At 39.7% G+C, this 26813-nt stretch overlaps 1 protein-coding gene across 2 annotated transcripts in view; it reads right to left on the bottom strand.

Annotated features, from left to right (window-relative positions):
• USP24 (ubiquitin specific peptidase 24) overlaps window positions 1-26813 on the bottom strand; it is a 150230-nt gene that overhangs the window by 5593 nt on the left and 117824 nt on the right. For both annotated transcript variants that reach the window (XM_059062973.2, XM_059062979.2), the window contains exons 46-64: window positions 26454-26536; window positions 25916-26057; window positions 25567-25686; window positions 24919-25139; window positions 24358-24482; window positions 23156-23297; window positions 21238-21388; window positions 20203-20298; window positions 19416-19519; window positions 18869-18982; window positions 14686-14782; window positions 12219-12335; window positions 11737-11829; window positions 10090-10192; window positions 8821-8942; window positions 7834-7947; window positions 6103-6168; window positions 3767-3833; window positions 2258-2336 (exon numbers count right to left, since the gene is read on the bottom strand). In XM_059062973.2, coding sequence (XP_058918956.1) covers window positions 2258-2336; window positions 3767-3833; window positions 6103-6168; window positions 7834-7947; window positions 8821-8942; window positions 10090-10192; window positions 11737-11829; window positions 12219-12335; window positions 14686-14782; window positions 18869-18982; window positions 19416-19519; window positions 20203-20298; window positions 21238-21388; window positions 23156-23297; window positions 24358-24482; window positions 24919-25139; window positions 25567-25686; window positions 25916-26057; window positions 26454-26536 — 2156 coding nt within the window. The remainder of the gene's footprint in view (window positions 1-2257; window positions 2337-3766; window positions 3834-6102; window positions 6169-7833; window positions 7948-8820; window positions 8943-10089; window positions 10193-11736; window positions 11830-12218; window positions 12336-14685; window positions 14783-18868; window positions 18983-19415; window positions 19520-20202; window positions 20299-21237; window positions 21389-23155; window positions 23298-24357; window positions 24483-24918; window positions 25140-25566; window positions 25687-25915; window positions 26058-26453; window positions 26537-26813) is intronic.

Genomic DNA, 26813 nt, shown 5'->3' with positions numbered 1-26813 from the left:
TGGGGATATTGCCACTAATGTATATAAAATGTGATATGTGCAGGGTATGGAAGCACATATGAAGACACTACTGATGTCTGGACCGTGTGTCTGCTGGCATCAGACATGCTATGTGGCCCCAACACTACTTGGAAATGCCACTTTTAGGCAAGGGCTTATGATGACATGTTGCCAATATGAAGCCTAATTAATGAATGCACAATTGTGGCAGAATGATTTCCATCTGTGTCTAAAATGTTATGTCATCTGGAAAATGCGTGTTCATGCATTATTTGAATTATTCTCATTTAAGTCTGTTGAGGATGCTCAAATGCAGCAGATTAATCCCAACAGATTTCTCATTCTCATTCTGGTACAAGTCCAAGGATGGCAATACCCATGCCTAAGAATCAGCGAAAATCTGGAGCAAAATAAATTAAACTATAAAAAGAGCTCGGTGCAAGACCCAGTGATGGCAGGGCAGTCTGCTCAATAACCTTGGGTTATACTCCTGTATATAAATCCTGAAAAGACAAAATCTCTAATTTGAAAAGATACATGAACCCCAATGTTCACTGCAGCACTGTTTACAACAGCCAAGACATGGAAACAACCCAAGTGCCCATCAACTGACGACTGGTTTAAGAAGATGTGATGTGTATATATATATATATATATATATATATTACTCAGCCATAAAAAGAATGAAATATTGCCATTAGCAGCAACACACATGGACCTAGAGAATATTATACTTCGTGAAGTTAGACAAAGACAAATATTATATGATATCATTTATATGTGGAATCTAAAAAATAATACAAATGAATCTATATATAAAACAGAAACAGACTCACAGACATAGAAAACAAACTTATGGTTATCAGGGGAAAGGCGTGGGTGGGGAGGATAAATTAGGAGTATGGGATTAACATACAAACTACTATACATACAACAGATAAGCAACAAGGATTTACTGTACAGCACAGGGAACTATATTCAATATCTTAGAATAACCTATAATGGAAAATAATCTGAAACAAAATATATAACTGAATCACTTTGTTGTACACCTGAAACTAACACAATATTGTAAATGAACTATACTTCAATTAAAAAAAAATAACCTTGGGTTAGCATGCAGTCACTCTGATCTTTCGTTGGCCAACGTACTAAATCGGGGAGCTGAAGTTGCAAACCACTCAGGTTCCTTCTAACATTGAGAACCTTTGCTTTCCAAGGGTCTATTGACAGATGAATAGATAAGCAAAATACAGTAAACATATATGTATACAATGGAGTATTAGTCAGCCTTAAAAAGAAATGGAATTCTCATACATGCTACAATGTGGATACACCTTGAAGACATCATGATAAGTGAAATAAGCCAGTCATAAAAGGACAAATACTCTATGATTCCATTTATGTGCGGTACCTACGATAGTCAAATTCATGAAGATAAAAAGTAGAACGATGGTTGCCAGCGGCTGGAGGGAGGAGGGATGGAGAGTTACTGTTTAATGGGTACAGAGTTTCAGTTCTGGAAGATGAAAAAAGTTCTGGAGACTGATGGTGGTGATGGCTGCACTAACAATATGAGTGTACTTAATGCCACTGAATTGTACACCTAAAAATGGCTAAAATGGTGAATTTTATGTTATGTATATTTTAGCACAGTTAAATAAAAAGAAAAAAGAACCTCTGCCTTGAAGTCAGTCAGCCTGTGATCAAGTCCTAGCCCTCACGGCAGGCATGTCACTTAAACCACCTATGATATGGGGCTAATAACAGTACTTAACCTCATAAAGTTGTTGAAAAGGTTAAATGAGAATACAGGCAAAGTATTTAGCATAGTGCCTGGGTTCATAAGTGTAATTAGCTGTTATATGACTTTGTCTCTTGAGAGACAATTTTGAAAGTGGGGACCTAGAAGCCAACACAGTTGGTAGTTAACTAAAGATCTCCTGAGTGAAGGTTCATCAACTCTTTGCTGTCGAGGTCCCTAAATCTGCCTTGGACTCCTGCCCTTCCTGCATAAAGCCTGGTGGTTTAGCATCTTTTTTTTTTCCCTTGGATTACATAAGATCTGTTACCTTTAACACTCCCCATCCACATCTCTTGGAGATCACTTGAATAGTTGTCTGTACCATCGAAGCAAGCATGCCCTGACTGGGTCAGATTCTCTAGGTACTAAAACAAGGCCGATTTTTTTCCTCTGGTCATATTTGACTTGTAACTAAAACACCATTTCCTCACTGCATTTTGAGTCAATACTTACTTCTGAGCAAGAGTTACAAGAAATTTGACACACTGGTAGCAGCGACTGCTGTCCACGTGATTACTGTGGTGCATCAGAGCTGAAGGAACAGAAGAGGAAATTTTAACAATAAAGCACTAAACTGAAAGTGGGTCCAAGTAATAACAGCTCTCTTGTTCTGAAAATTTACAACAAACTATTTTGATAAGCAGATAAGAAACTTAACAAAACATGGTGGCTGACTCAACGGGATTCCCTAAATTCTAATGGGTAGAAACACTAAGTAGTATTCAAGAAACACACAGGGTGGTGAAAGTTTGACTTTTACAAGAACTGAAAGGAACTAAAATTTATAATGGCTGATAATTCACCTAGAGACCTTCAAAGTTCTCCATCCACCACACGACTGACAGAGAGCAGTTAAAATACTTTTAATGTGATAAATGGAAATGTATGGTATTAGTTCAGTTCAACAAATATTTTCTGCTCTTTGCTTTTAGCATTTAAAGATACATACAGCTGATCCTTGAACAACATGGGTTTGAACTGTGCAGGTCCACTTATATATGAAGTTTTTTCAAGAAATACATACAGTACTACACAATTTGTGGTTGGTTGAATACTCAGATGCAGAACTGTGGATACGAAGGGTGGACTCTGGAACTTGAGCATCTGTGGGTTTTGGTATCCGAGGTGGGTCCTGCAACCAATGCCCTGTGGGTACCCGGGGGTGACTGTAATGCCTGGTCCCTGCTCTTGAGCAGTGTATGGTCTGTAAGTTCCAGAGACCCCGGGGACTGCCCTGAGCAGAGTACACCATACCATTCCAAAGGGGGTGGCCTAGAATGCTGTAGCTACAGAACCTTTTTAGCATAAATTTCCTTTTTGCAATAAAAAGAGATCCTACAACTTCTCTTAATACATAGCAAAAACTAAAATGACTCAAGTTAACTGGAAATACAGGTGGATGGTGGGAGTTGGATAAGACTATTTTTAACTAAACTTTTCCTAATAGCTCATTAAAGCCATTTTAGCCTTCTGAAAAAGAAAACTCTGTCAAAAGACTTTTATGAATAGACAATAGAAATTTGGGTGCATTCATACCACAGGTAAAAAAAAAAAAAAAAAATCACATTTCATGAGCTTGCCAATATCCTGCATCTAAGGTTTTAGTTTTTTCCTCCTCAATGGCTACAGAGTGGGATGAAAGACTTCTTGCCTAAGTGGACAAACTTTAGCTTGTTGAAGAAAGTCACAACACCCCCAAATCTTACCTGACCCAGTAAAAGGACCTCAAACTGTGTCTTACTAAAAGTAGGAGAGTGTCCAGGGAGATAAGATCCTCTGGCTCTAATTCTCCTGACTAGAATGAGGGAGGCCAACAGCCCTGACCAGACTTCTGGTGGCTTCCTCACTGATCCACGCCAGGCAGAGCGTGTGGGGCAGACCCCAGGGAGGAGAGACTAGCTGGAACGATGAGTTCTCTGCACATTTACTGCAGACACTTCTTCATAAGGCAGCCATACTTGCCTAGTAATCCATTTTCTGTCTCAAACACAAATTTGACTCGCTCCACTTGTATGGGATCCTCAATGACCTGGGAGAAGTAGGAAACAAAGGCTGGTAAATGAAAGAAGGAACTTGTGTTACAGCCACTGGTGCCTTTAAAAAAAAAATAATTCAAGAGATTATATAGTTTCTAACATAACAAAACCAAATACAAACAAATATCAAGTCATTGCTGTATTTCTCAACAATATATTAAATTTTAAACTAAACATGAAAAACTATTATGTAAGTAATATTTGAAGATACACTCATTTCCTAATACGTGTTCTTACCAATAACATCTAGAGTTCTCTGTGGGTTATATGGAGGCGTATTTCATGATCCCAAGGATAAGAGGTTTATGGTTTACAAAAAATGTGTCAAAGTTTTGATATAACACATGCTCTACAAGTTGATGTGGAGGTTTACGCCATGCCAAACACGGCTGGATCTGCATCTTACTCTCGCTGTACTTCTAATGCACGGGCACTGAACCGTGCATGGTGCAGTAATAAACTAAATGGGTCTGTTGTTGAGCAGATGAACTATACGCAGTCCCACCCCAAGGAGCAACAATCTTCCAAAAGCACTAGGACCAGAAGGCGGTAAAGACCAGAAAGACAGAATTCTTAGAAACGGCACCCACGAGGTACTGCCATATTCAAAAGTGTTTATTAAATGCCTACCCTGTGCCAAGGCCTAAGGGACCTAAAGGGAACGTAGGCCCACCCCTCCTCCCCCCACAGCCCCTCTTTAAGCCCCTGGGCTAGTCTCTCACTGGCTCACAGTCAGTCACCCAATTCTACTGATTCTCTTTCTAAACACCTCCTGTTCTGGCCCTTGCTCCCTCTACTCCTGTCTCTCCTTAGTACAAGCCGCGTTATTTCACACTCAGATTACTGCCACAGACTCCTATGTGGCCTTCCAATTCCAACCTTGCTTCCTTCTTTAGTCCATCCTTCAAGACAACTGCGGGGGGAATCTTTCTATGACATAAATCAGGTCACACTGCTTTCCTGCTTCAAACCCTTCCATGGTGCCCATCACCGACCACAGAAGTTGCTAACTTAAATGTCTACAGAGCCCAAGATGACAAGACATGAGCCATGCGGCAGATAAGAGGAGTGGTGAGGACACTGGGGAACGGGAGACCACAAGCCTCATCGAGGGGTTGTGCCACTGCTGTTCTAGGTGACGGGGCGTGGAGGAAACGGAGCCAGTGTGGCCAGATTACCTGATTCCTCAAGACAGGCTGGGATCCAGAAAGTAAAAAACAAGACAATTTGCGCCAACTTAAATACACATGTAGGTGGAAGTTGGCTACCAGAGTGTCACCACTGACCTACAGGGAAAAGTCCCCACGCACTGGTACCTGAAGCCTTTCCTGGTCTGGTTTGGGCTTCTTCTCTTCCCCAAGCCCTACGAGTTCCCACTCCTTCTAGCTCTACCTCTGCAATTCACTGAGCAAACCAGGAGTTTGGTGGAGAGCATGCGATCCAGGGCCAGTTGCTTGGCTCAGATCCTAGCTCTGTCACTTACTCAACAATGGCCTTGGGCAGCTCACTCCACCTCTCTAAGTTCAGCTTCTAATAAAACTATATTTCACTGATTACAACTGAATTTTAGCCCCTTCTTTTTTTTTTTTTTTTTTTTTTTTTTGCAGTACACGGGCCTCTCACTGTTTTGGCCTCTCCCGTTGTGGAGCACAGGCTCCAGACACACAGGCTCAGCGGCCATGGCTCACGGGCCCAGCTGCTCCGCGGCATGTGGGATCTTCCCGGACCGGGGCACGAACCTGCGTCCCCTGCATCGGCAAGCGAACTCTCAACCACTGCGCCACCAGGGAAGCCCTAGCCCCTTCTTTTCATATTTCTGAAATTGGGATGTGCCCTACAGTGGATTACTTTTCAGTTTTTTGGCTCATGAAGATATTTTCAGTAGTACACAGACAGTCAGTAGTGTCTCAGATTCGAGTGAACTGCAGAGCCAGCCGTTCACCTCTGCTGGTCACAGGGTCGCATAAGATCACATCTGAACTGATCACAGTTTCCTGTCCATGGTGAGGCCTTTGCTCTCTGCATTGTGATTGCCTCTGTACTTGTCTGGCTCCCTCACTAAACTGCAAGTGCCTATGAGGCAGTTTATTATCGCTCACTTCTAAATCAGTAATGCATGAAAAATGGCTGATATGAAGAGGACTCACTGAGCGCAGACCAAAGGAACCCAAAGGCAACAAAAGGACACACAGTTTTTATTCATGAACACATGCTGACTAGTAAATACCTAAATGCAAGTGAATTAGAACATTTATGACTTACCAACATCTCATGAAGTAGTTGGAACGTATTCTTTAACTCATGGGGTGGAGCTGTTTCTAGTTGGTTCTGAAATATTTTTTAAAAGCATAAAGATTCCAGTAAGTCTTCAGTGGAAAGCACACTGGAATGGCAACCAACAGTGCTGGATTCCAGTCCTAGTTCTACCACCTCCTGGCTGATATTGGGCAAGTCGTTCCCTTCTCTGCGTCTCAGTTCCCCAAATGCTAAATCTGGGGACTGAAACAAACAACCTCTATGGTCCTCCCACCTGTAACTCTCTTTGATATTTTACTATGAAATTAGGAAGGAAAAAAAGAAAAAAGGAAAAAAAGCAGAAAGGAAGGGAGATAATTTTCAGTCACTAAACAAGCCCAAATTTATACTTATATTTCATTTATACATATCCTATTTTGTTGAACATGCTGGAGTAGCTATGAGAATGCAAATGAGAGTGTTCTGAGATCAGCATGCTATGAGTGAAATATATAACAAAATTCAGCTTAGGAAGTGGAAAAATCTACCAAGATACACTAAGTGAAGAAAGCGAGGTTCAGAAAACTCACACCCCTGTGCATTTTAGTAACTTTATACGTATGTGTAGTAGGAAAGGATACTGCATTACAACACCGTACTTGCAAGGTGCCAGGTACGGTACTAAGTAAGTGAATGAGGCCTGGAAAGACATATACAATGTGATAATACTGATCCGTGGGGTAGGGTGGAGAGGTGATGAGCCTGGCTGGTGGTGGTCAAGGTGGACTTCGGCCTTGTTTGCACGTTTTAGCTTTTCATCAAGAGAATGCAGTTATATATTATCCATGTAATTAAAAATTAAAGATTAAAAAATAAAAATGCTAGGTGTAGGCTTAAAGGTTTTTCTCATAATCCCCAGCAAAGTAGTAAACAATATGGTTAAGAGCACAGCCCTGGAACCACCCTGCTGATGTTCAAACCCCCACTCTGCTACTTACTGGTTGTGTGACCCTGTGCCTCAGTTTCTTCAATTGCAGAATGGTGATAAAAACATATCTACCTCAAAGGACTTATGCACTTGAGAATTAAGTGAGTTAAATAGGTAATATTCTTGGAACAGTGCTTGGCATCCAATAAGTGCAACATAAATAATTACTACACACTGATCAGAGCTTCATAAATGAACTACATACATACATACATACTATTTCAGAAGGTGACAAAAACCAATCTAATTTTGATATTTTAGATGCTGCCTGGGGAAATAATCTAAAACTGTAAAACCATTTTACACAATAATGGTCACCACAGCATTATCATTATCTATAAAGTATTATTCTTAATAGTTAAGAATTGAACCCAATGCAAATGTGCATCACTAGGAAGGGAATGGCTAAGTAAATTAAGGTACACGAGAGAATGAAATATACTCAGATAAGTTTTAATGATATGATAAATACTTATAAATGTCAAGTGAAAAAAAGGACACAAAATCATAAAGACAATAAAATCCCAATTATGTTAAAATACATGCATAGAAAATAAAAGGGAAATGTACAAGAATATTATAAATGGTCAGATTTTGAGTTCTTTTTTATTCTTCATTAAAAAAACCCCAGTAAGTATATACTATTTTTATGATTAGGAAAAACAATTAAGGTTATTAAAAGAAACATAGTGCCTGGGAGCCAAAGGAATGCTTTCCTAGTGTCTCACCCATAAGCTCTCAGGCTATCACCGGGTTTCCCGAGGTCCTACCTTAATGAAATGCAGCATGGTGAAGGAGAAATGCTCGTTACAGAAACAGCAGTATACCACCATCTCAATGAGCGCCAGCAGTGAGCCTGTCAGCTCTCGCAGAGCAAACATTACCTAGCGGATGGGCAGAAGAGGAGTAAGCCTTTCTTCTGTCACAGTTTACTGTTGATATGCTGTTTCTGACTTTCACTGAAATTTGCTCAGATTTATGATCATAAACACTGCCTCAAAATAGTCTGAGTCTGTCTGAGAGTTAACACAATTTGTGCAAATCTGCACCTTTCTCTGGGGAGTCACTTTCATCAGATTTTTAAAGGTAAATCTCCCCCTCCCCCATTAAAATAACCACCGATAGATCCAAAAAATACACAATGTTAAGCTTAAAAAAAAAAAAGGAGATATATAGCACAGCACTGTTGATGTAATTAAAAACCTGTATGATTATGTTCACAGTCATATATATGTAAATCAAGTAATGGAAGAAGGATTGGAAGATTACGTTCTCAAGAGGGGCTAGCTCTGGGTGGAAGGGGAAGGGACTCATTGTGGATGGGACACAATGGGCGGTTGTGAGCAGCCCACTTCCATACTCCTGAGGTTGAAAAACCCATGTGCTTCAGAGCTGTAGTGTTCCAGGACCAGGGACACATACAAGAGATGGGGAATAAACCCTCTGATAATAAACTGAATGGCTGTGACTGGGGAGGTGCCATGTACCTAGCTCCTGGGACCTGGAGGGGTAATTAGCTGGGCTGGATCTTGAGGCCCAATTCTTAGTTGCAGTGAGGACTAAGAATATTTAGTCCTTATTTCTTCCTGACACACATATAGGAAATAAAATTATTTGAAAGAATCACTTCTCTTAATAATACTCCCCTTCATCAGAGCAACATACAAAATACAACTTGAAACAAAAGGCATTTTTCCTCAAAAAGAAGAAAACAGCTAAAACAAAAAGAAAATGGCTTTAGCAGAACAAGTACATACCTCTAACAGGTAAGGTTTCCCTTCAGACAAGAACAACAGGGCTTCGACTTCCTCGTGGAGGGGCAGTAGGGGACTCGAGGGGGCAATGCTAATAGGCGGCCGCTGTTTAAATACACCCGGAGCTTTAGGGGACCAAAGAAAAACCCACTTTACTGGATATTATCACATGAAATCGACTCTACAAGGCAAAGCAATCCCCTCAAGATTCATATATGCAACCGCTGAGCACCTACAACTGTTCCCTCACAGACATGAGATGGGAGAAAACATTTACCCCTCTTTCAATGTATGCCCAGAATGTAGGTGTTAAGATCTCTAGACTCCTGGTGATTCCACCCAAGACAGTCTTCCGAAGAAGTTAATATATACAAAGTGCATGAAAAAAAAATGCCCAAAGTGCCTCTGAAGAGACCCTGGACAAGGCCCTTCTGTTGCACAATGGCCAACACCACCTGTGCTGAGCAGAAGCAACCCACGTGGAAGGGGTTACCCCACATGCTAGAAAAGCAAGGACTCTCACTCTCATTTTCTTTTGCAAACCTTTCTAACTCATGAATGCGGTAGCTTTGCCTCTGTAGATGGGCGAGTCAGAGTTTAGGAAGCATACTCTAGCTCACGACCGTCTGACTGCTCTCCCACGTCCCTGCAGATGGCCAACGGCATTTCCAGATCAGAGGGACGCCCCGTGATTTTTATTTAGTTTCCTGGTCAGATGACATGAAAACCCTACCACAGGCTCTGGGGTCAGAGGCTTGCATTCCACACCGGCTGCCACGCCCCTGACGAGAGGTGAGACTTTCAGGGGCTACTAGACCTCTCCCTATCTCAGCTTCTGCACACACAGGAGGGGAACTGCCCTCACAGGTTTGCTGAGGGGATTCAACACAACAAACTGTGAGCCCCACGGAAAGGCACAGCACATAGAAAACACTGACTACTTCTCAGCTGCTTTCCTGTATTACCACTGTTACTGTTGCTGTCACGACAAGGCCTAGAAACAGTGCAGAGATGTACCTTTAACCCTAGAGTGTTGTTAAATACTTCTATATCCCACCCCAAAGAAATGACTGGCTTGCTCTTGTGACAAACTAGTAAAATAAGGTGAAGTTTAACATGGATTAAAACAAAAAACTTCAAGTGTTCCTCAAATAGCCAAATGAGAAACAAGTAACACCCATTTAACTGCCAACGTTGTTACTCTCCACGTGTTACTGACAAACTCACCGTCTCTCTGTTTTCCTGATGTATTAAAGACAGGTTAAAGCTTACCAACGTTTCTTTGGGAAGAGACGTCTGAGTGCAAGACAAGCAATGCCACTGTATTGTGAAGGTTCCCAAATTCTCGTGCTTGTGCCGAACTCCATCGACGTATCTGTTGTCAGAGAAAATAAAGTGGATGTCAGTGCTTTGGTTAGAAGGGTGTGCGGGTTCACGATACTTTGAGCCACATTCTTTCTCAATGTTTGACAGTAGGACAGGTCAAAGTCCAAAAAAGTCACGGCTTTTAAGCCAGCTTAAGAGTGGCTTAACGTAGATGTATATTAACTCGTATTCTAAAACAAATCCATTTATGTATTCAATTCAGGTACTGAGTGCTCACCCTGTGCCAGGTAATTTTCCTGCACCCAATATAGTGGGGAAAGCCTGTGAGGCTGCAGGTCTGCAGGCCTGGCTCTCCTCTGCCACTCGCTGCACCGCACGGATGTGGGCGAGTTCTCTGCCTGACTTCTTTGTGTAAAGACAGAGATAACCTAACTGTTCCGCCCACTCTGTGGTTGTGAGGACCAAATGAAACATGAAAGGTAGAATGTTTTCAAACTCGTGTGCTCCATAAATGCAAAACAATATTAATCATACAACGTAGCACCATTAGTTAAATCTTATTTAAATTACAATGAATTTAAATCAATCGCCAGTGTCAATGGAGTCCCTGATAAGGAAAAGCTTGAAGTGAAAAATAGATACTGTAAATCTCAACATAAAATCAACATACAGAGCATGTCGGTACTTGGTTGTTTAACACTAAAGAGTCACAGTGGCAAGGTGGTATGACAGGAAGCTGAGAGGAGGCCTAAGTAGCAAGTCTGTCTCCCTTACTAAAGAAAGGAAAGCTTCCCTAGGCAATGCATCACATACAGGAGCAACCAGAGCTTTAGCCCTGTGACCTTGTCAAGGTTGTCACAAGTTGTCACAAGTCACAACTTTTCTGAGCTGTAATTCTTGCCTGAGAATGGGGAGGAAACTGCCTGCTTTACTGAATTGTGAGTTTCAGAGGTACAGCATGAAAAGTAACCAGCTCCATAAACAGTATTTATCACTACAGCATGTTCACATTTTGTGTATTTTAAACCTATCAAACAGAAGAAATCCAATGAATAGAGAAACACACCAATATAGGAACTTCAAACAGGAGAGTCATTTTTTGACATATCTGACCCTATTATCACAAAACCACTTCCCTTTCATTTTCTGAATATGAGTATTACATCTGCAGCAACATCGTTCAGCATGTAATGGTTCAACTTCACATCTGAATCCTGGCCTGTGACCAGCATCCTGTGTAAGCACGTCCACCAACACAGCCTTGCTCACAGCCCCAGAGAGCAAGTGGAGGACCCAATGCCACTATTTCCTGAATGCTTTTGAATCCCCCAGGCAGAACCCATCTTTCCTCCTAGGTCACTCAGCACTTTGCATTTTGAGTGATATCCTAGTTAGTCATTCCCATTGGTTACAGCATTTAGAATAAATTCTATGAGGAGGCTGTACAAATAACTGAACTCCAAAGAATTTTAAAGGCTATGTAGTACTTATACCTGGACTCTGATGAAATTAATATTTATTCCCTACAAAGAGAAACACTGTGGCTTCCAAAACCGTGGCCACTTTGCTGGGATATATAAAAGTAGGCATTACCTGACTGCTCTGCCGGTTGGCCCCCAGGAGAAAGCTGATCATGTGTCGCAGAGCTGAATGCTTCAGAAGAAGATCTCCGGCCCTAATTCCTTGCTGTCACGAGATATTGAGAATGACAAATTATATTCCTAACCAGACAGAGATCTATTCCAAAAATACAGTTAAATGAGAAGTTTTAAGTGGTCAGTAAGTTTTTAAATGGTATCATTTACATAGAGAAAGTACTTGTTAAAAATCTAACAGCCCTGCAGTGCTGCACAATGGCCCCTAGTTTCAATGCAGACTTCTACTCCAAAAGTAAGTAACGATCCCTACGTACACTGGAATTCTTGCAAGTGATATAATGCACGAGTTAAGATTTTTAAGAAGAAACACTCATAAAACCATATCATATAGATCCTATATTGACCAGTCTGAATTTTTTGCACATGTAAAATTCCTTTAGACTATCAATCTGCTATATTAGGAAAAAAATCATTTACCTTTTGTACAAAACTGTTGAACAGGAAAAAGTACTGAGCACAGTTTTTACAATTTTCAGGAACATCTTTATCCAACAGAGCAAGTAGTACCTCCAGTAACTGATGAAGGCTCTTTAACTGATTAGAGGAAAGATGAAATTACATAAAGAAAAAGAGTATAAGACAGACATTTGTAACAGGATTAATCTGAAGTAAATCACCATAAGAACAAAAGGAAAGTCTGATTGATACAATCCAGTCTCAGATTCAGATGGATTTATGCTTTGGAGAGCAAAAACAGAATTATCAATTTGATCTTCCAGGGAAGACTGGTGGAACTGTAGAAATAATTAAAAGAAAAGCCTAGTTCTGTTTCCTAGCTTTCAGACTCAAGGGCACAGTTCTACTGCCTAATCGTCACATTTTCTGCAGAGCCCATTTCTTTCTGTCTCTTAAAAGGCAGGGGGTTTAGCGGTAACATATTTCTGAATCCCTCCCTCCACTATGCTACTTCTTCACATAATCACAGATGCAAAGAATAAAAAACACAGACACAGGCATAGGGGCTAGAAACCAAGCCAATGGAGCAAATGGAGAGCAACAGCCTGACAGAATGACAACGGTAATATCGACTCAACTGTGAACTTACTTGAAAGCCCGCTGACGCCTCATGGAAAGCTTTGAAAAACATTTTATTTGTTTAGAAACCATTTTGGTCATCACATTGCTTCTTCTTTCCCTCCCACCCCAACTGTTTTTGGACAAGTCCCTAGAAATTCATGTGTGATCTGAGAGTTAAGACCAGCCTTACTACTCTTTATCAGTTCATTTCCTCTGGAGATGGTTCTCACAGACTTTTGAAATATTCCCATCCATCCTGTCACACTCGTTATATACAGTAAAATCTACCATTTATGTAGCACTTCATTTCAAAGTACTTTACAATATAAAGTGGGTAGCAAGAGGTACCATTTCCATTATGGGATAAAAATAGACATAAAATACATCAGCTGGATATATCAAGTAGAATTTACTGAGGCAAATGGTTTATGTCCTCCACCACTCCCTTCCCTTTCTCCCCACTGCAGCCCTGCATTAGAGGTTGCTGGGATGATGCTCTATGGCCTGACCCCAGCTGTAGGGAGACTACACTAATTCTGCCTTTATCCTTTGTCTGGGTTTGTACGTGGGAGGAAGGAGGAGAGTAAGAAGGTCCTTATGTTAAATATCTTAGAAAACTTCCACAGGGGTACTTCAGAGCAACGGTATCCAAACTGTCTTAGGCTGCTCCCAATGACCTATTTTTAAATATTCTGCAACCAGGTAAGGTTTTGCCAAAAATGGTTCTGCTGTTTAAGCTGATCGAAAGCCAATGCCTTAGAGTAAACCTCCACTTCCTTAGGATTCTTGGAACTGAGAGAGACAGTCTTCCTCTAGGTCCTCCCTGAAGAGTAAATTTGACCTCCTTCTCCATCCTGGATTGATAAGAGTTCCTGAGCATGTCTGGTCTAACGGTGCACCCTGGCTCAGGACTATTGAAGGAACTAAGTGCCTGGGTGCCAGGCGCTGGGTGTGGATCAAGGGCCTCTTTAAAGGACTTGCTCAGGGTTGAAAAGTAAAGCCAACATCTGAATCTGAAGCAGCAATTCCTAGAATTTGCATTCAGTTCATTGAGACACTGCCTCAAGCCAATTTATAAGGAGTTTATAAGGAGCCAATTCGTTCTGAAAACATTTTTCAAAGTTTTCCATGTAGTGTCAGCTGTTTGAAACAGCAAACTTGGGAAGTAACTGCTGTATTTGCTAGGACTTAATAACAGACCGAATAATCAGACTCATGTCATTTACGTCCCTAAGACTTAAAATTTGGGGGGAATTGAGGATGGTAATAAATACCATGGTTTCTTTTAGCATGTGTGGAATTGTGAACCAGAAGAAAATATGTTACAGAAAACACGGTTAAGAAGAAGAAGAAATTCAGAAGAACAGGAACAAGGATTAGGGAATAACGGAGATCAAAGAAGGAACTATTTTGGCCAATGCCCCTGGATGGACGGCACTATTTGGTCCGGCTGCCAAATGAAGGTTCGGATCATGAAAATAACTTAGGAGGGAAGAGACAAAGCTGGGGTGGCTCAAAATGACTGTCGGTCTAGACTAGAGACTCAAGACTCAGGTTGGTCTTAATGCAGAGAGATTGAACACAAACTCTCGAGAGAAGACGCTGAGAAGGAAGTGCTCTAGAGAGAAAATCCTGATGCAGACCAAAGCAGATCTGAATTCCTAGCCTACCCTGACATCTGGGATCTGAGGAGGAGAGGACAGAATGCCTTCTAGCCTGGCATTTATCAGGAAGTCAGTGCACAGAACGTGCATTTTATGTGGATAATTACCAGACTCTAATCCTAGGCTTTCTTTCTTATTATGTGCACTTTAAAACATTTGGCAAAAACAGAATGGGTAAATAACATTTAGAAAATAAGACTGACCTTATCCTGATAAAGCAAGGCACTGTCTAGGGTTTTCTCCAGGATGGTGGCCACAGCGACACGTACTTCTCTCACATTGCACTCCAACAAGAAAATCCTAACATAAAGAGAAACGTGGTGTGAAAAAGCAAGATAGATTTCTATAACCCAACCTTCCCAACATGGTCCCACCTACTGTCCAAGAAAAAAATTACTCCAAGATGTCAGTTCAAGTCTCCTGAGAGCGTCAGCACAAACAGGCCCTTGTGAAGGAGGAAGGAGGAGAAAAAGGAAAACAAGACCCTTGAACACGGAAAGTGGATTTTTTCATTTCTTCTTCCTTTCTTCCCCTAAGATGAGTATCTGTATAAATGTAAATTCAGACTTCAAGAGACATACAAGCAAAGAACCTAAAATTTTATAAGTTCTGTTCACTCAGGAGTAGTTCTCCCTGGCACTCCTTCAATGTCTCAGAATAAGACACAAGTTAAAAGTTCTGAGTCAACACAGCACCTCCTAATCCCCCTGTGCACCTGGTATTTCCATCCTTTCACTTTCCTCTCCTCTTCCCTCCCAACGTTTACTTATTACTCAGTCCTCCCAGAAGCATGAGGAGGCTGAAAAGGTCCTGCTTCCTTCCTATCTTCTTCTTCTATGATGATGATGATGATGATGATGACAGCAGTTTTAAGGTTTATCAGACACGTCCATCATGTTTGGCACAGCAGTGTTACACTGGGATACTACACTGCCTGCTGCAAAGGCACGACCTAATCCAACCCTCCACACCACCAGGCCGGTAGAGGCAGCAGCCTCAGATGTGGTGGAGGGCACGGTCAGGCAGAAACACCCGCTCCCTGGCGCCGGGCAGAGGTAGTAACTACCTGAGAGCAACTAGGTAACTGCATGCTTCCCCACAGACAACTTTTCTTTCTCTGCTTCACACACGCACTCTGACATGACAACCCATATTATAATCAGCACAGTGAAAACTTACCTATCGTTTCTAATATCTCTTAACAGAAAAGTCTCATTGTCCCATGAGCAAGATTTAATATAACATAATTTTGACGACCCAAGGCAAAACTGTCCTGAGGCATTCTTTCAGGTCACAGCAGTGAAAGCTGCTCTGGTCCCTGTCTGAGGGCAGCATTTGCTGACAGCCCTGCCCTCCTTCTCCCCACAGGAAGATGACAGCGGAGCTTTCGGAAGCCACTTCACTTCTGCTCATTGCACATAACTGTCAATGCTAATAAGCAATTAGCTACCTAATGTGAACCTGACACAAAGGCTCTGTTCAACATCCACTAAGATTCTAAGTGGCAACTCCAGGCAAGTTTAAAAGATAACAAGTACTCATAATATTTAGCTCTAAATGTCTGATCAGATTCAGGTACAATTCTTTTGGAAAGAATATCTATAGGGGGTGCTCCACATTTCCTATCACAGACATTAGGAGGCATCGTGAGAATGCAAACAAACCCAGAATATGGGCAGTTCTACAGGACAAATGACCTGTCTAACCCCAGTTACATGGCATGACAAGAAAGGTGGTGGGGAAATGGAACAATTACAGATTAAAAGAACCTTAAGAAACATACAAAGCAAATGGAGACCAAATGGAGCTCACTTGGAGCCTGATTTGTACAAATTCAATGGTAAAATAACACTTTTGAGACATCTGGGGAAATCTGAACATGAACTGGGTATAGGATGATAGGAAGGAATTACTATCATTTTTGTTTAGAGTGATGATGGTAAAGCACTTACTTTTTTTTTTTTTTTTAAACTTAACCTGTTAGAGATACATGCTGAAAATTTATAGTGAAATTATATGATGTTTGAAATTTACTTTAAAATATTTCAGAGGATAAAAGAAAAGTATGCATGTGAGCGTGTGTGGGAATTGGGATAAGCAAACAAGATTGGCCAAATGCTGACAACTCGAGCTGGGGATGGGTACAGGAGAGGGTTCGTTATTCTGTCGACTTTGGAGTATGTTTAAAAATTTCCACAATATAAAAAAAATGTTAAACATGTAAAGTACCATTCATATTAGTAGTTTTAATTTCTCTAGATCAATTTGCAAGCATTATTTGCTACTAATTTAATTTTTTACACTTATAATTACATTTAAAAATTGTCCCCCGAAAGGACTACAGAGGGGTTAATCTGAGAGACAACAGCCTCTCCACATGCACAGTTATTGAGGTATTAGTACAGTATATGTTTATTTTTTAGTTGTAACAACGACAACTTAAGCTATCTTAAAATTTCTAAAGAAATAAGTAATTAGAGAAAGGAGAATATTAATTTTTCAAATCATTGAGCAATTGATAATGATGAGTAATTGGGCTTTATAAAGAAAGAGACAAAATATAATAAGCTGTACCAGGAACATTTAGATTAGGTAATTCACTAGATTCTTTACCATTAGGAATTCTAAGAAACCAAATCATACTACCAAAGGAAGTTACTGAGTTTCTCTGGAGATATTTAGAGTGAGCCTGCTTGATGGTAAACTAAATATTTTGCCATGTTCCTTTCAAATGGGTGAAGATTCTATGACGTTCTACTGCTTAACACAATACTCAGGAGTCCTAATGGGAAGATATTTTGGAATTAAGTTGGAAAAATGGGTGTAAGGTTATCTTTAATGCAAACTCTAAAGGGATAGGCAAAAACACTTCAAAGAAATGTTTATCTGTTCTCTCTTTATGAACTGTATGCATGTATTCATGCACAAATACGTGAGTACTTAATGCAGGGAACCAAATGGAGTAGCTTCTGCCCATCAGGAAGCTGAAGTTTAGTGGAGGAGACAGAGCAAACAATAGGGCAGACCTACTTTAAATTGGGTGGCCCTTGACATCTGATGGATGAGAAGGCGCTTTCTATGCAGAGTAGAGGGGAGACTTTCAAATAGAGGGAATAACTGGCAAAAAGGTCTTTACGCAGGACAAAAAGCTTTGTGTTCAAGGAATCAACAATCAGGTGAATGGTAAGCCAGGTGGAAAGTGAAACACACAGGCAAAGCCCATACTCAAGTGACGTCTTTTGTATTACATTATGGCAAAGATTTTGGATTTTATTATAAGTGTGGTGAGAATCCACTGAAGAATTTTTAAGCAGAGAAGTAATATAATTTAATTTGTTTCAAAAGAACCCTTTTGTTGCTGTATGAGGTACACTGGAGGAGGCAGAGGTAGAGATACCAAGCAGGCCAGTGAATGAAATGTCTGAAGCTCAGACCTCAAGATGAAGGGGATACGGGACCAGGAGTTTCAATTAGATCTTAACTTGCCACCCACCACACGATGATCTCCCTGTGGGAAGGGACTTGCATTTCTGAATTCCTTGTCTGTTTTAAGTTGAGAGATACCAGAGCATATTTGCATGCTGCCAGAAGTGACCCGATAGAAAACTCTGGAAGGTAAAGATGCCAACTTCCTTGAGAAGCTTTGCTCATGTAGAGAGATTCACTTTGAGAGGACGCTTCCTCCATTATATCCGGAGGAAAGGAGAAGATGGGAACAGACTGGCTGGTGTGCAACTTGGGACGGGACGGGGGTTTCACCTGTGCTGGGGTGAAGGCTGAGGCAAGGCCACTGGCTAGCAGTGGGTGAGCCTGCTTGGCATGCCCGAGAGGCGTGGGGCACAGCTGCGGCAGAGGGAGGGGAGCAGCCACTGGGGATAAAGCAGCCTGGCCACTAACAGATCAAGGTGCTCGCTGGGTCCCCCACATCGATGCTGAACTCTCCGAGGATAAGAGAATAAGGAGCAAGGTGTAAACGTTCACAGTGATCGGACCCTCTTGAAAAATCCAATTACTTTTAAATTATAGACATGTAGGTAAATATACCATCATGGTATATTTACCACACTATCATGCTACCAAAAACTTTTTTTGAAAAATAATATTTTAGCCAGAATCCAAACATATTAGCAATATTGTGGTATTACTGTATAACCCAGGACTGCTGATCTTTACCTGCCACCAGACTGTGAGTCCGAGAGAAGAGATTTGTATTTTGGAATCCCCTGAGCAACAGCAGTTGCCTGCGAGTGCCTGGTTACCTGCTTAAAATTGATTCTAACCAGAAAAATAATTTCAAGTTGAAATAAAAAGAGTTACGAGAAGCTTCAGCTCTAAATCGCTGGAAGAGACACAAATTTCTTTTAACTGAAAGATACTGACACTTACTTTATCAATTCTCGTCCTTCAGAACTAATAAAATATTCAACCAGCCACTGACAAGCATCAAAACTTTTTGAAAGTAATGCTTCAATAGTGGCAATCCATTCTTCAGTGTCAACCCTTTAAAAAAGCAAAGACAGCGATGTTAGACAGCCTAGCAAATAACTCCATGGAGCGTCACTCATTATTTTTTATTTAAAAAAAAAATTTTTTTCGGGGGTGGGGTGGAGGATAAGTTATGTACTCAATGACTGCTGGACTAACATGGATAGTCAGTTCAAGCCTCATATCTGGATATGACTTTTCCCAATTTCTAAAGACATACAGCATTTATGCTGTATTCTTTTTCTGTTTTGTCCATCTTTCCTACTGAATTAGAAATACCTTAAAAATAGGAACCCATATTTTAATCATCTGGGTGTATATTAGGTAGTTGCCTTCAACCACCTAAAACAATGTTTTTGAATTTTTAAGTGTTTGAATTTATAAATTCAACTTTAATTTAATTAATGCCTTTTGTCACAACAGACTATCAAAACGTGTCACCTCTTACCTGAGTTTTTTCTTTGTCCGTAGATAAGTCTGAAAAAGGAACTGAATGGCAAGCTGTAAGCTCACCTTTGCCATGCAGGGATAGTACGGATGCTTTAATTTAGTCTACAAGAGAGGGAGAAAAAAGACAGGCTATTTTTCACAGAAGTTTTATAGATTATTATGCATTGTTATGAACTGAATAATGAGATATATATAAAATAAAGTTAAATACTAGTAAGAAAAAATCCAGCCAGTTCATAATAGAAAATGTTGCAGTTAAATTTTAAAAAGATTAAGAAAGGATATCTCCTTCATTTCTTTTATGAAGCCTTCTCAAAATAGAGCCTTTAGACCACAGGGTGTTAATTAAGCTACCAACACACAAAGAAAGTCTTCCCCTTATTGGCAAACTGTGATCATGGTACTCAAGAAAAAGGAGCACTTAGGAGCTGTTCTTGAGTCTGGTAACATTTGATTACAAATTGGGAATAATTAATCTCCTCATAGCCCAATATCCATTTACATCACCTATGGCTACTCTTAAATTTTTTATAAAATATAACAAGAGCACTTAAAAAAGCCAGTAAGTAGAAACTCACACTCATTCACAATCTGCATTATACATTCTGAATACTGCCTGTATTTTAATATTACCCATTAAGTGACACATTTGTGGGAATTTTTTTTGGCATTTAATCTACATGCTAACAAGTGAGTGTGAGGGTGAGTCCCTAAATGCTTTAGTGGAAAGATATTTAACTATGATCCTTTCTAATTTGTTTAGTAACAGTCCAACTAGTACTTACAGCATTCAATGATGCTAAGGACAAAACAAAACTGAAATAATCACTACTGTACACATCTCTATTCTTCATAAACTTGAGGTTTTCATCTCTCACCATCTATAAAAGAAAATTGGTAATTATTTTTAAGAAACAGGGTAAATTATTCAATATGTAGAAGACATTTTTACTGATATTAGGTAAAATGGGTTCATAAAAACACTTCTCTCAAGCCTTGAAATTTTTAAAAAGGAGAGAGGAAAAACTTCCTTTCAAAGATAAGAAGTTGTAAAAAGGTGAATTATGATTCATTAACCCAAATTCTTCTGGGAAATTCAGGAAGACCACCATGTGAAGGACAAGTGAATTCTAACCTGTTACTCTGAGTGGAAAGGGACAATCAGAGCTTTCCCAAGTACAACCAACTCCATGCTCTCTGTGTATCAGATGCTCAATTCTCTCTCTCTCTCTCAATCAAAGACTCCATATTTTTCTTAAATTTTTTGATTCTGGCTACTTAGCTTTTGATTACTTAGTGTATAAAGTCTGGACTGGGCAGTTGGACAGTCTGGATTAAAATCCTGGCTCTGTGACACTGGCAGATCATTTCTCTTTTCTAAGCCTTTTCTCCTTTTCATCTGAAAAATGGGAATAAAACCTGGTACTCCACGAGAGTGTTTTAAGAATTAGGGATTTATTTAAGCATGTAGCACAGAGTAGGTATTCAGTAACTAACGGTCACCACTATCATATTAATTTTACCCAAAGGTTATGAATGTTATTTTTCTCTCCAGATTCAATAAGTTAATTTCAGCAATGTGTTTCTGCACTGCCCACTCCCTCCCCCTTGTTTATGTGGGGTGTCACACAGCAGGTCAGTGACAGTCCTGGCCAATCTTGAGTCTGTTGCTACCTTTGTGACAAGGTGGGTCGGAAGATGTGGCGACAGAGGTACAACTATGTCCACGAGAAGGCTGGCAGGAGTAGTTCTGGACCCATGAGATAGATTTTGACATTTATCTGGATTTTATCCCTTAGAACTTTTTATACAGTTCTTACCTGGTATATGCGAACAGGCATCTTCTCCACAAATAGTCCTTTCTTCTCGCCCTTTTTAACCAGCTTGGTTAGAATAGAGAGCCGGTCATTGTTAGGCCTATGGGGCCGAGGAGATGACTGAGGTGAAATTTCTGGTGAAGATGGTGCTGACCTAAGAGATGGAATCAGAAAAGTGTTTGTCTAGAATAAAATAGCTATTGTTTTAGTAGTTTGCTACAACCGGATAAACTTAACAGGGTATAAGACTTAAACTGTATACTTTCCTGATCTAATGTATTAAAATGCAAATTCATGGAAAACAGGACCTTTAAAAAAACTTTTCAGACAGTGCTGGTATAGTATTGGGCTGGCCAAAAGGTTGGTTCGTTTTTTTCTGTAAGATGGCTCTAGTAGCACTTAGTTGTCTTTAAGTTCATTCAAAACAATTTTATTAGACTGTATGTGACAGCTGTCAGATCAGAGTGCATTAAAAAAAGACTTATCAAAATTGGTGAATTTTTGTGTAGCCATTTTAATATTTAAGATGGAAGAAAAAAGCAACATTTTTGGCATATTATGCTTTATTATTTCAAGAAAGGTAAAAACGCAAGTGAAGCTAAAAAAAAAAAATTGTATAGTGTATGGAGAAGGTGCTGTGACTGATCGAACATGTCAAAAGTGGTTTGCAAAGTTTCGTGTTGGAGATTTCAAACTGGACGATGCTCCATGGTCAGGTAGACCAGTTGAAGTTGACAACAATCCACTCGAGACATTAACTGAGAACAAGCAACATTCTACCACGCGGGAGATAGCCGACATACTCAAAATATCCAAATCAAGCGTTGAAAATCATTTGCACCAGCTGGGTTATGTGAATTGCTTTGATGTTTGGGTTCCACATAAGTTAAGCGAAAAAAACCTTCTTGACCATATTTCCACATGTGATTCTCTACTTAAACGTAATGAAAACGTTGTTTTTAAAACAAATTGTGACGGGTGATGAAAAGTGGCTACTGTACAATAACGTGGAATGGAAGAGATCGTGGGGCAAGTGAAATGAACCACCACCAACCACACCAAAGGCCGGTCTTCATCCAAAGAAGGTGATGTTGTGTATATGGTGGGATTGGAAGGGAGTCCTCTATTATGAGCTCCTTCAGGAAAACAAACGATTAATTCCAACAAATACTGCTCTCAATTAGACCAACTGAAAGCAGCACTCGACAAAAAGCATCCAGAATTAGCCAACATAAAACGCATAATCTTCCATCAGGATAACACAAGACTGCATGTTTCTTTGATGACCAGGCAGAAACTGTTACAGCTTAGCTGGGAAGTTTTGATTTATTTGCCGTATTCACCGGACTCTTTGCACCTTTGGATTTCCATTTATTTCGGTCTTTACAAAATTCTCTTAATGGAAAAAATTTCAATTCCCTGGAAGACTGTAAAAGGCACCTGGAACAGTTCTTTGCTCAATAAGATAAAAAGTTTTGGGAAGACGGAATTACGAATTTGCCTGAAAAATGGCGGAAGATAGTGGAACAAAAAGGGTGAATACATTGTTCAATAAAGTTCTTGGTGAAAATAAAAAATGTGTCTTTCATTTTTACTTAAAAACTGAAGGCACTTTTTGGCCAACCCAAAACTATGCTCTGAACATAAAGTGTACTCAATAAATGAGATTTAAAAAAAAATCTCAATTCTGGAATGAAATAATTTCCATGCATGTTTCTCAAAACAAAATAACTTCTTGCCAAGGAAATAATGACCAGATAGCAGCAAGAAGAAAGAAAAGGGGTAGAGGGATTTACTTATTTTCTTTTTAGAATTTCTCTCTAGCTTAGCTAACTATCCTTAAATCCCAAACAGCATACTCTGAAGATCACGGTATCACCTACTGAAATCACACAGCAAATTACACAGAGGAGAAACTCACAGAGAGAGATCCTCAGCTTCCTGCCGCACAACGCTGACTCGACTTTTCTTTGGTAACACAGGGGAGTTCTGATCAGACACCCTTTGGTAGAAGAGCATATAGGCGTTCCAGTATCTTCGGCGTACATCAGTATATGGGTTCGCTTCATAACGAGACAATAAGAAAAATCTCTTTGTAAATAAAAAAGGTGGGGTTTTTTTGTCTTGACAATCTATAGCAAAGGACCCACAAATCCAGCAAGTAATTACTTACTAAATTTGTTAAATGGAAAGCGTAAGTGAAGTAAGTGTGTGTCTTTTTAGATCACTGCTTAAAATCACTCCGAAGGTGATGCAGAAGGGCAGGGAGAAAGGAGTTGTTATGGTAGCAGAGTAGGGGAAAGAAGGTAAACATTCTGAGGCAAGTGGAAATTCAATCAAAAGGCAAGTAACATTTAAAAATAAGTTCTGTGGCATAGGATGGGATTATAATTGGCCTCACTTAACCATTTCTGCATAGAAGAGCCAAATCCAGGTAAATTTTGGCAATGACACTATGTTTAGCTAATAAAGGTTACGACCATTAGATGCATGACTACCATGGTCTGGTGTCAAAAATCTAACACTGTGGATCTCATACAGGTGGAAAGATTTAAATGCCCCCAGAGTATTTCAAAATCAGGTTTCAAAAATGTCAAGGTCTCTGAAAAATATTTCTTCTTCAAATAGCAAATTCTGATGGGATTCTGTGATGTACTTTTCCATATATTTTTTCTCCTGGGGGTAGAGTTGTGGAAAGCTTCCTTTACCACACTGCATAACAAATAAGGTTTTAAAAACACAGGTGCTAGAAATGTCTTCTCCGTTAATCACATCTCTACGTAAGTGAAAAGGAAATTTGAAAATTTTAGTGACTACTTCTGAAACTATTTTTAAGGTTGAAATTCTTTCAAGTTGTTCTTTAATATTCATTTCTTCCATTTAACTCACCCCCCTATCCCAGGGCTGTTGTAAGGAATTATTTAAAAAGAATTCTGTAAGCAGCAGGAAACTTCTCACCCCGGCTATCAAGGAGTTCATGGATCTACATGGCTAGAGCAGTAGTATGTAAAAAAAATAAAATCTTTTCTATTTTTATATAAAAAAATACTGCTTCCAATTTGATAGAAAACTATAAATTAAGAAAATAAAACTAATGGAAAATATACATTTGCAAATACTTACTTTGATCATAAACTTTTGGTCTATATTCTCCTCCAAAGCATTCGTACTCTAGGGTCTCATCATTTAGGTCAAATTCTTCTATAACTGTGTCATTAAATTTATACCACTTTCCTTTTCCACATCCCCTAGAGCACAGATTTGATAAAACAAATATTATGAGGTTACAAATCAAACATCCCCATCCCCAGCATTTAATCTCTATGTATTGTCTACAAATACAGCAGTAATTACCATTTGAAAACACCTAAGAAAAATATAGCAACAGTTACTTCAATTTCTTAAACAACTTTTCAAACTGAAGGGATAAAACAATTGCAACAAGCTTTAAAAATCCACTATGAAATAAGAACAAAGAACAATGCAAAAGCGTCTTTGCACCGTAATGATAAGTGTGGATGACAAAGTAGGGCAGGGAGAGCCGAGGAGAGATACAGGGGGGCAGAGAATGCATAGAAAAGATATAGGAGGATAGGGGTAGCAGAGGAGAGGTACAGCAGGGCAGGGAACAGAGGAGAGACTACTGGAGGGGTGGAGTGAGGGAGCGGTACGAGAACCCCTTACCGCCTGTCCTTGATGAAGGAATAGTAGTGGCCTGCATGTGCCTGCCCACTATGTACAATGACACCGACAAGTTCGTAGTTTTCTGTGAGGGCAACTTTTTTTCGTGGAGATCCTCCACCTCCCTGATCCATATTTCGCCCGTTTTCACCAACTTCCGAAGATGAATCTTGGCGAGCCATTCCTGAAACTGTGTAAGGCTCCATGTTTAGCATCCAGGGAAACTATTTAAAAAGCAAAAAGAGCACATTAATGTTGGTTAGTAACATATAGGGTCACACCCAATTAAGTCTGTACAAAGAAGGGGGATGTGTTTTCCTAGTTTAGGCTAGGACTACCCTCCAATTCAAGTCCACAATTTCAGAATGGCTCACAAGTCTAGGAAGGTTTATGCAGACCCTTGCTTGAGCATTAAGGAAAGGATTTCACTTCACAGCTGTCACTAGGATGCCTTCTAGAAATGAGGGTTACTGTCTAGAGAGCTGCTGGTACCACTAGCAGCAGCTGCTTAAGACGAGGGTCTGTGTACTTCTCAGAATGCTGAGACCACAGCCTTTCACATTTTAGATGAAATTTGAAAATATAAAAAGGAAACAATAAAGGGAGTACAGTAATAATGGTTGTTAAAAAAACAAGAAAAAAAAAAGTTACCCTTATCTGTTCATCATATTTAATGGAGCGTCCACTCTCCCAGTCAAATCCAAATCTCATCAGGTGGATGACCAAGACACTAGGTAACGACTTAATACAGGTCCTTTTCACTGTTGTTCTCTAAAGAGAAGCAAAACCCAATTATCTCCATGGAGACAATAAAATAACAAAGTAATTAATATGAAGGCCACAGATTTCTACAGGGCTTTCCCATCTCTGTAAACACAAGTCATGACACAATTTAATGGCAGTAACAATAGGAGCTTAATACTGATCTTACATAAAACATAAGGACAAAGCCCATGAATAACAAATGAATCTTGTTTTTTAAAAAGGGCAAATGTAATACCTTTTCTTTACACTTTTCACAGTAATATGCATTACTTCCCTCTAGAACTTCTCCTCTAACGAACTGGTCCAAAGAAATTTCCAAACTCTGACAGGAAGTAACTCCTAGATTGAGAGCCATGAAAGCTTCCTCGCGCTCATATCTGCTTAGGAAATAATAGAAAAACCGTATCAGCAATGGAGTTTAAAAATCTTGAAATTACCACAATACTTGAGATTGAACACAGAACTACTGATACATTCCTAATCAGTATAATTAACACACACCTTCTCATCTTTCTAAAAGTATACTAAATAAAAATGCCAATTTTTGACCACTTAGAATTGCTTAAAATTATGAATTTCAACAAAGAAATTTTAGAAATGGAAATTAATTACCTGGAAATTTCCCCAAAGAAATTTAATTCAATAAACATTTATAGATCCATTAAGAGACATATCTGCAAACCTCTCAATGAATAAAAAATTTACAACATTCTAGAAGAATCATTTAAAAATGACAGTGATTATTTTTTGATGTCAGTGTTATCTTCACTAACCTGTGAGGACAGTCTTTACAGATCTTCTGATCAGAATAGATGCCCTGAAAAGTATTCTTAAAAATTTGGTCTCTCCCCATTTTCTGTTGAAATAAAAAGTTAAAATTTTAGTTGATGCCTCTAGAACTTTTAGGTTGTTTATACAGAATTTTACTTAGACCTGAGCTAAAGCATAGATTTTAATTTAACCAACAAAATAAAACGAGTCAGCTTGGTAGTTTAAGCTGGGCACTAATGAAAGAATTATAACCCATGAGACCCGCTGCCAGAGTAATGCAAATGATCAGAAAAGGAAGAGGAGCGCCGTCAGCCATGCTGTTGACAGGACGGCATTCTCCATGATGATCCTGAATCCTTCTC

This window comes from Kogia breviceps, chromosome 1 (assembly GCF_026419965.1).
Source record: "Kogia breviceps isolate mKogBre1 chromosome 1, mKogBre1 haplotype 1, whole genome shotgun sequence".
NCBI classification, from domain to species: Eukaryota; Metazoa; Chordata; class Mammalia; order Artiodactyla; family Physeteridae; genus Kogia; species Kogia breviceps.
This window is presented reverse-complemented; position numbering and strand designations above follow the sequence as displayed.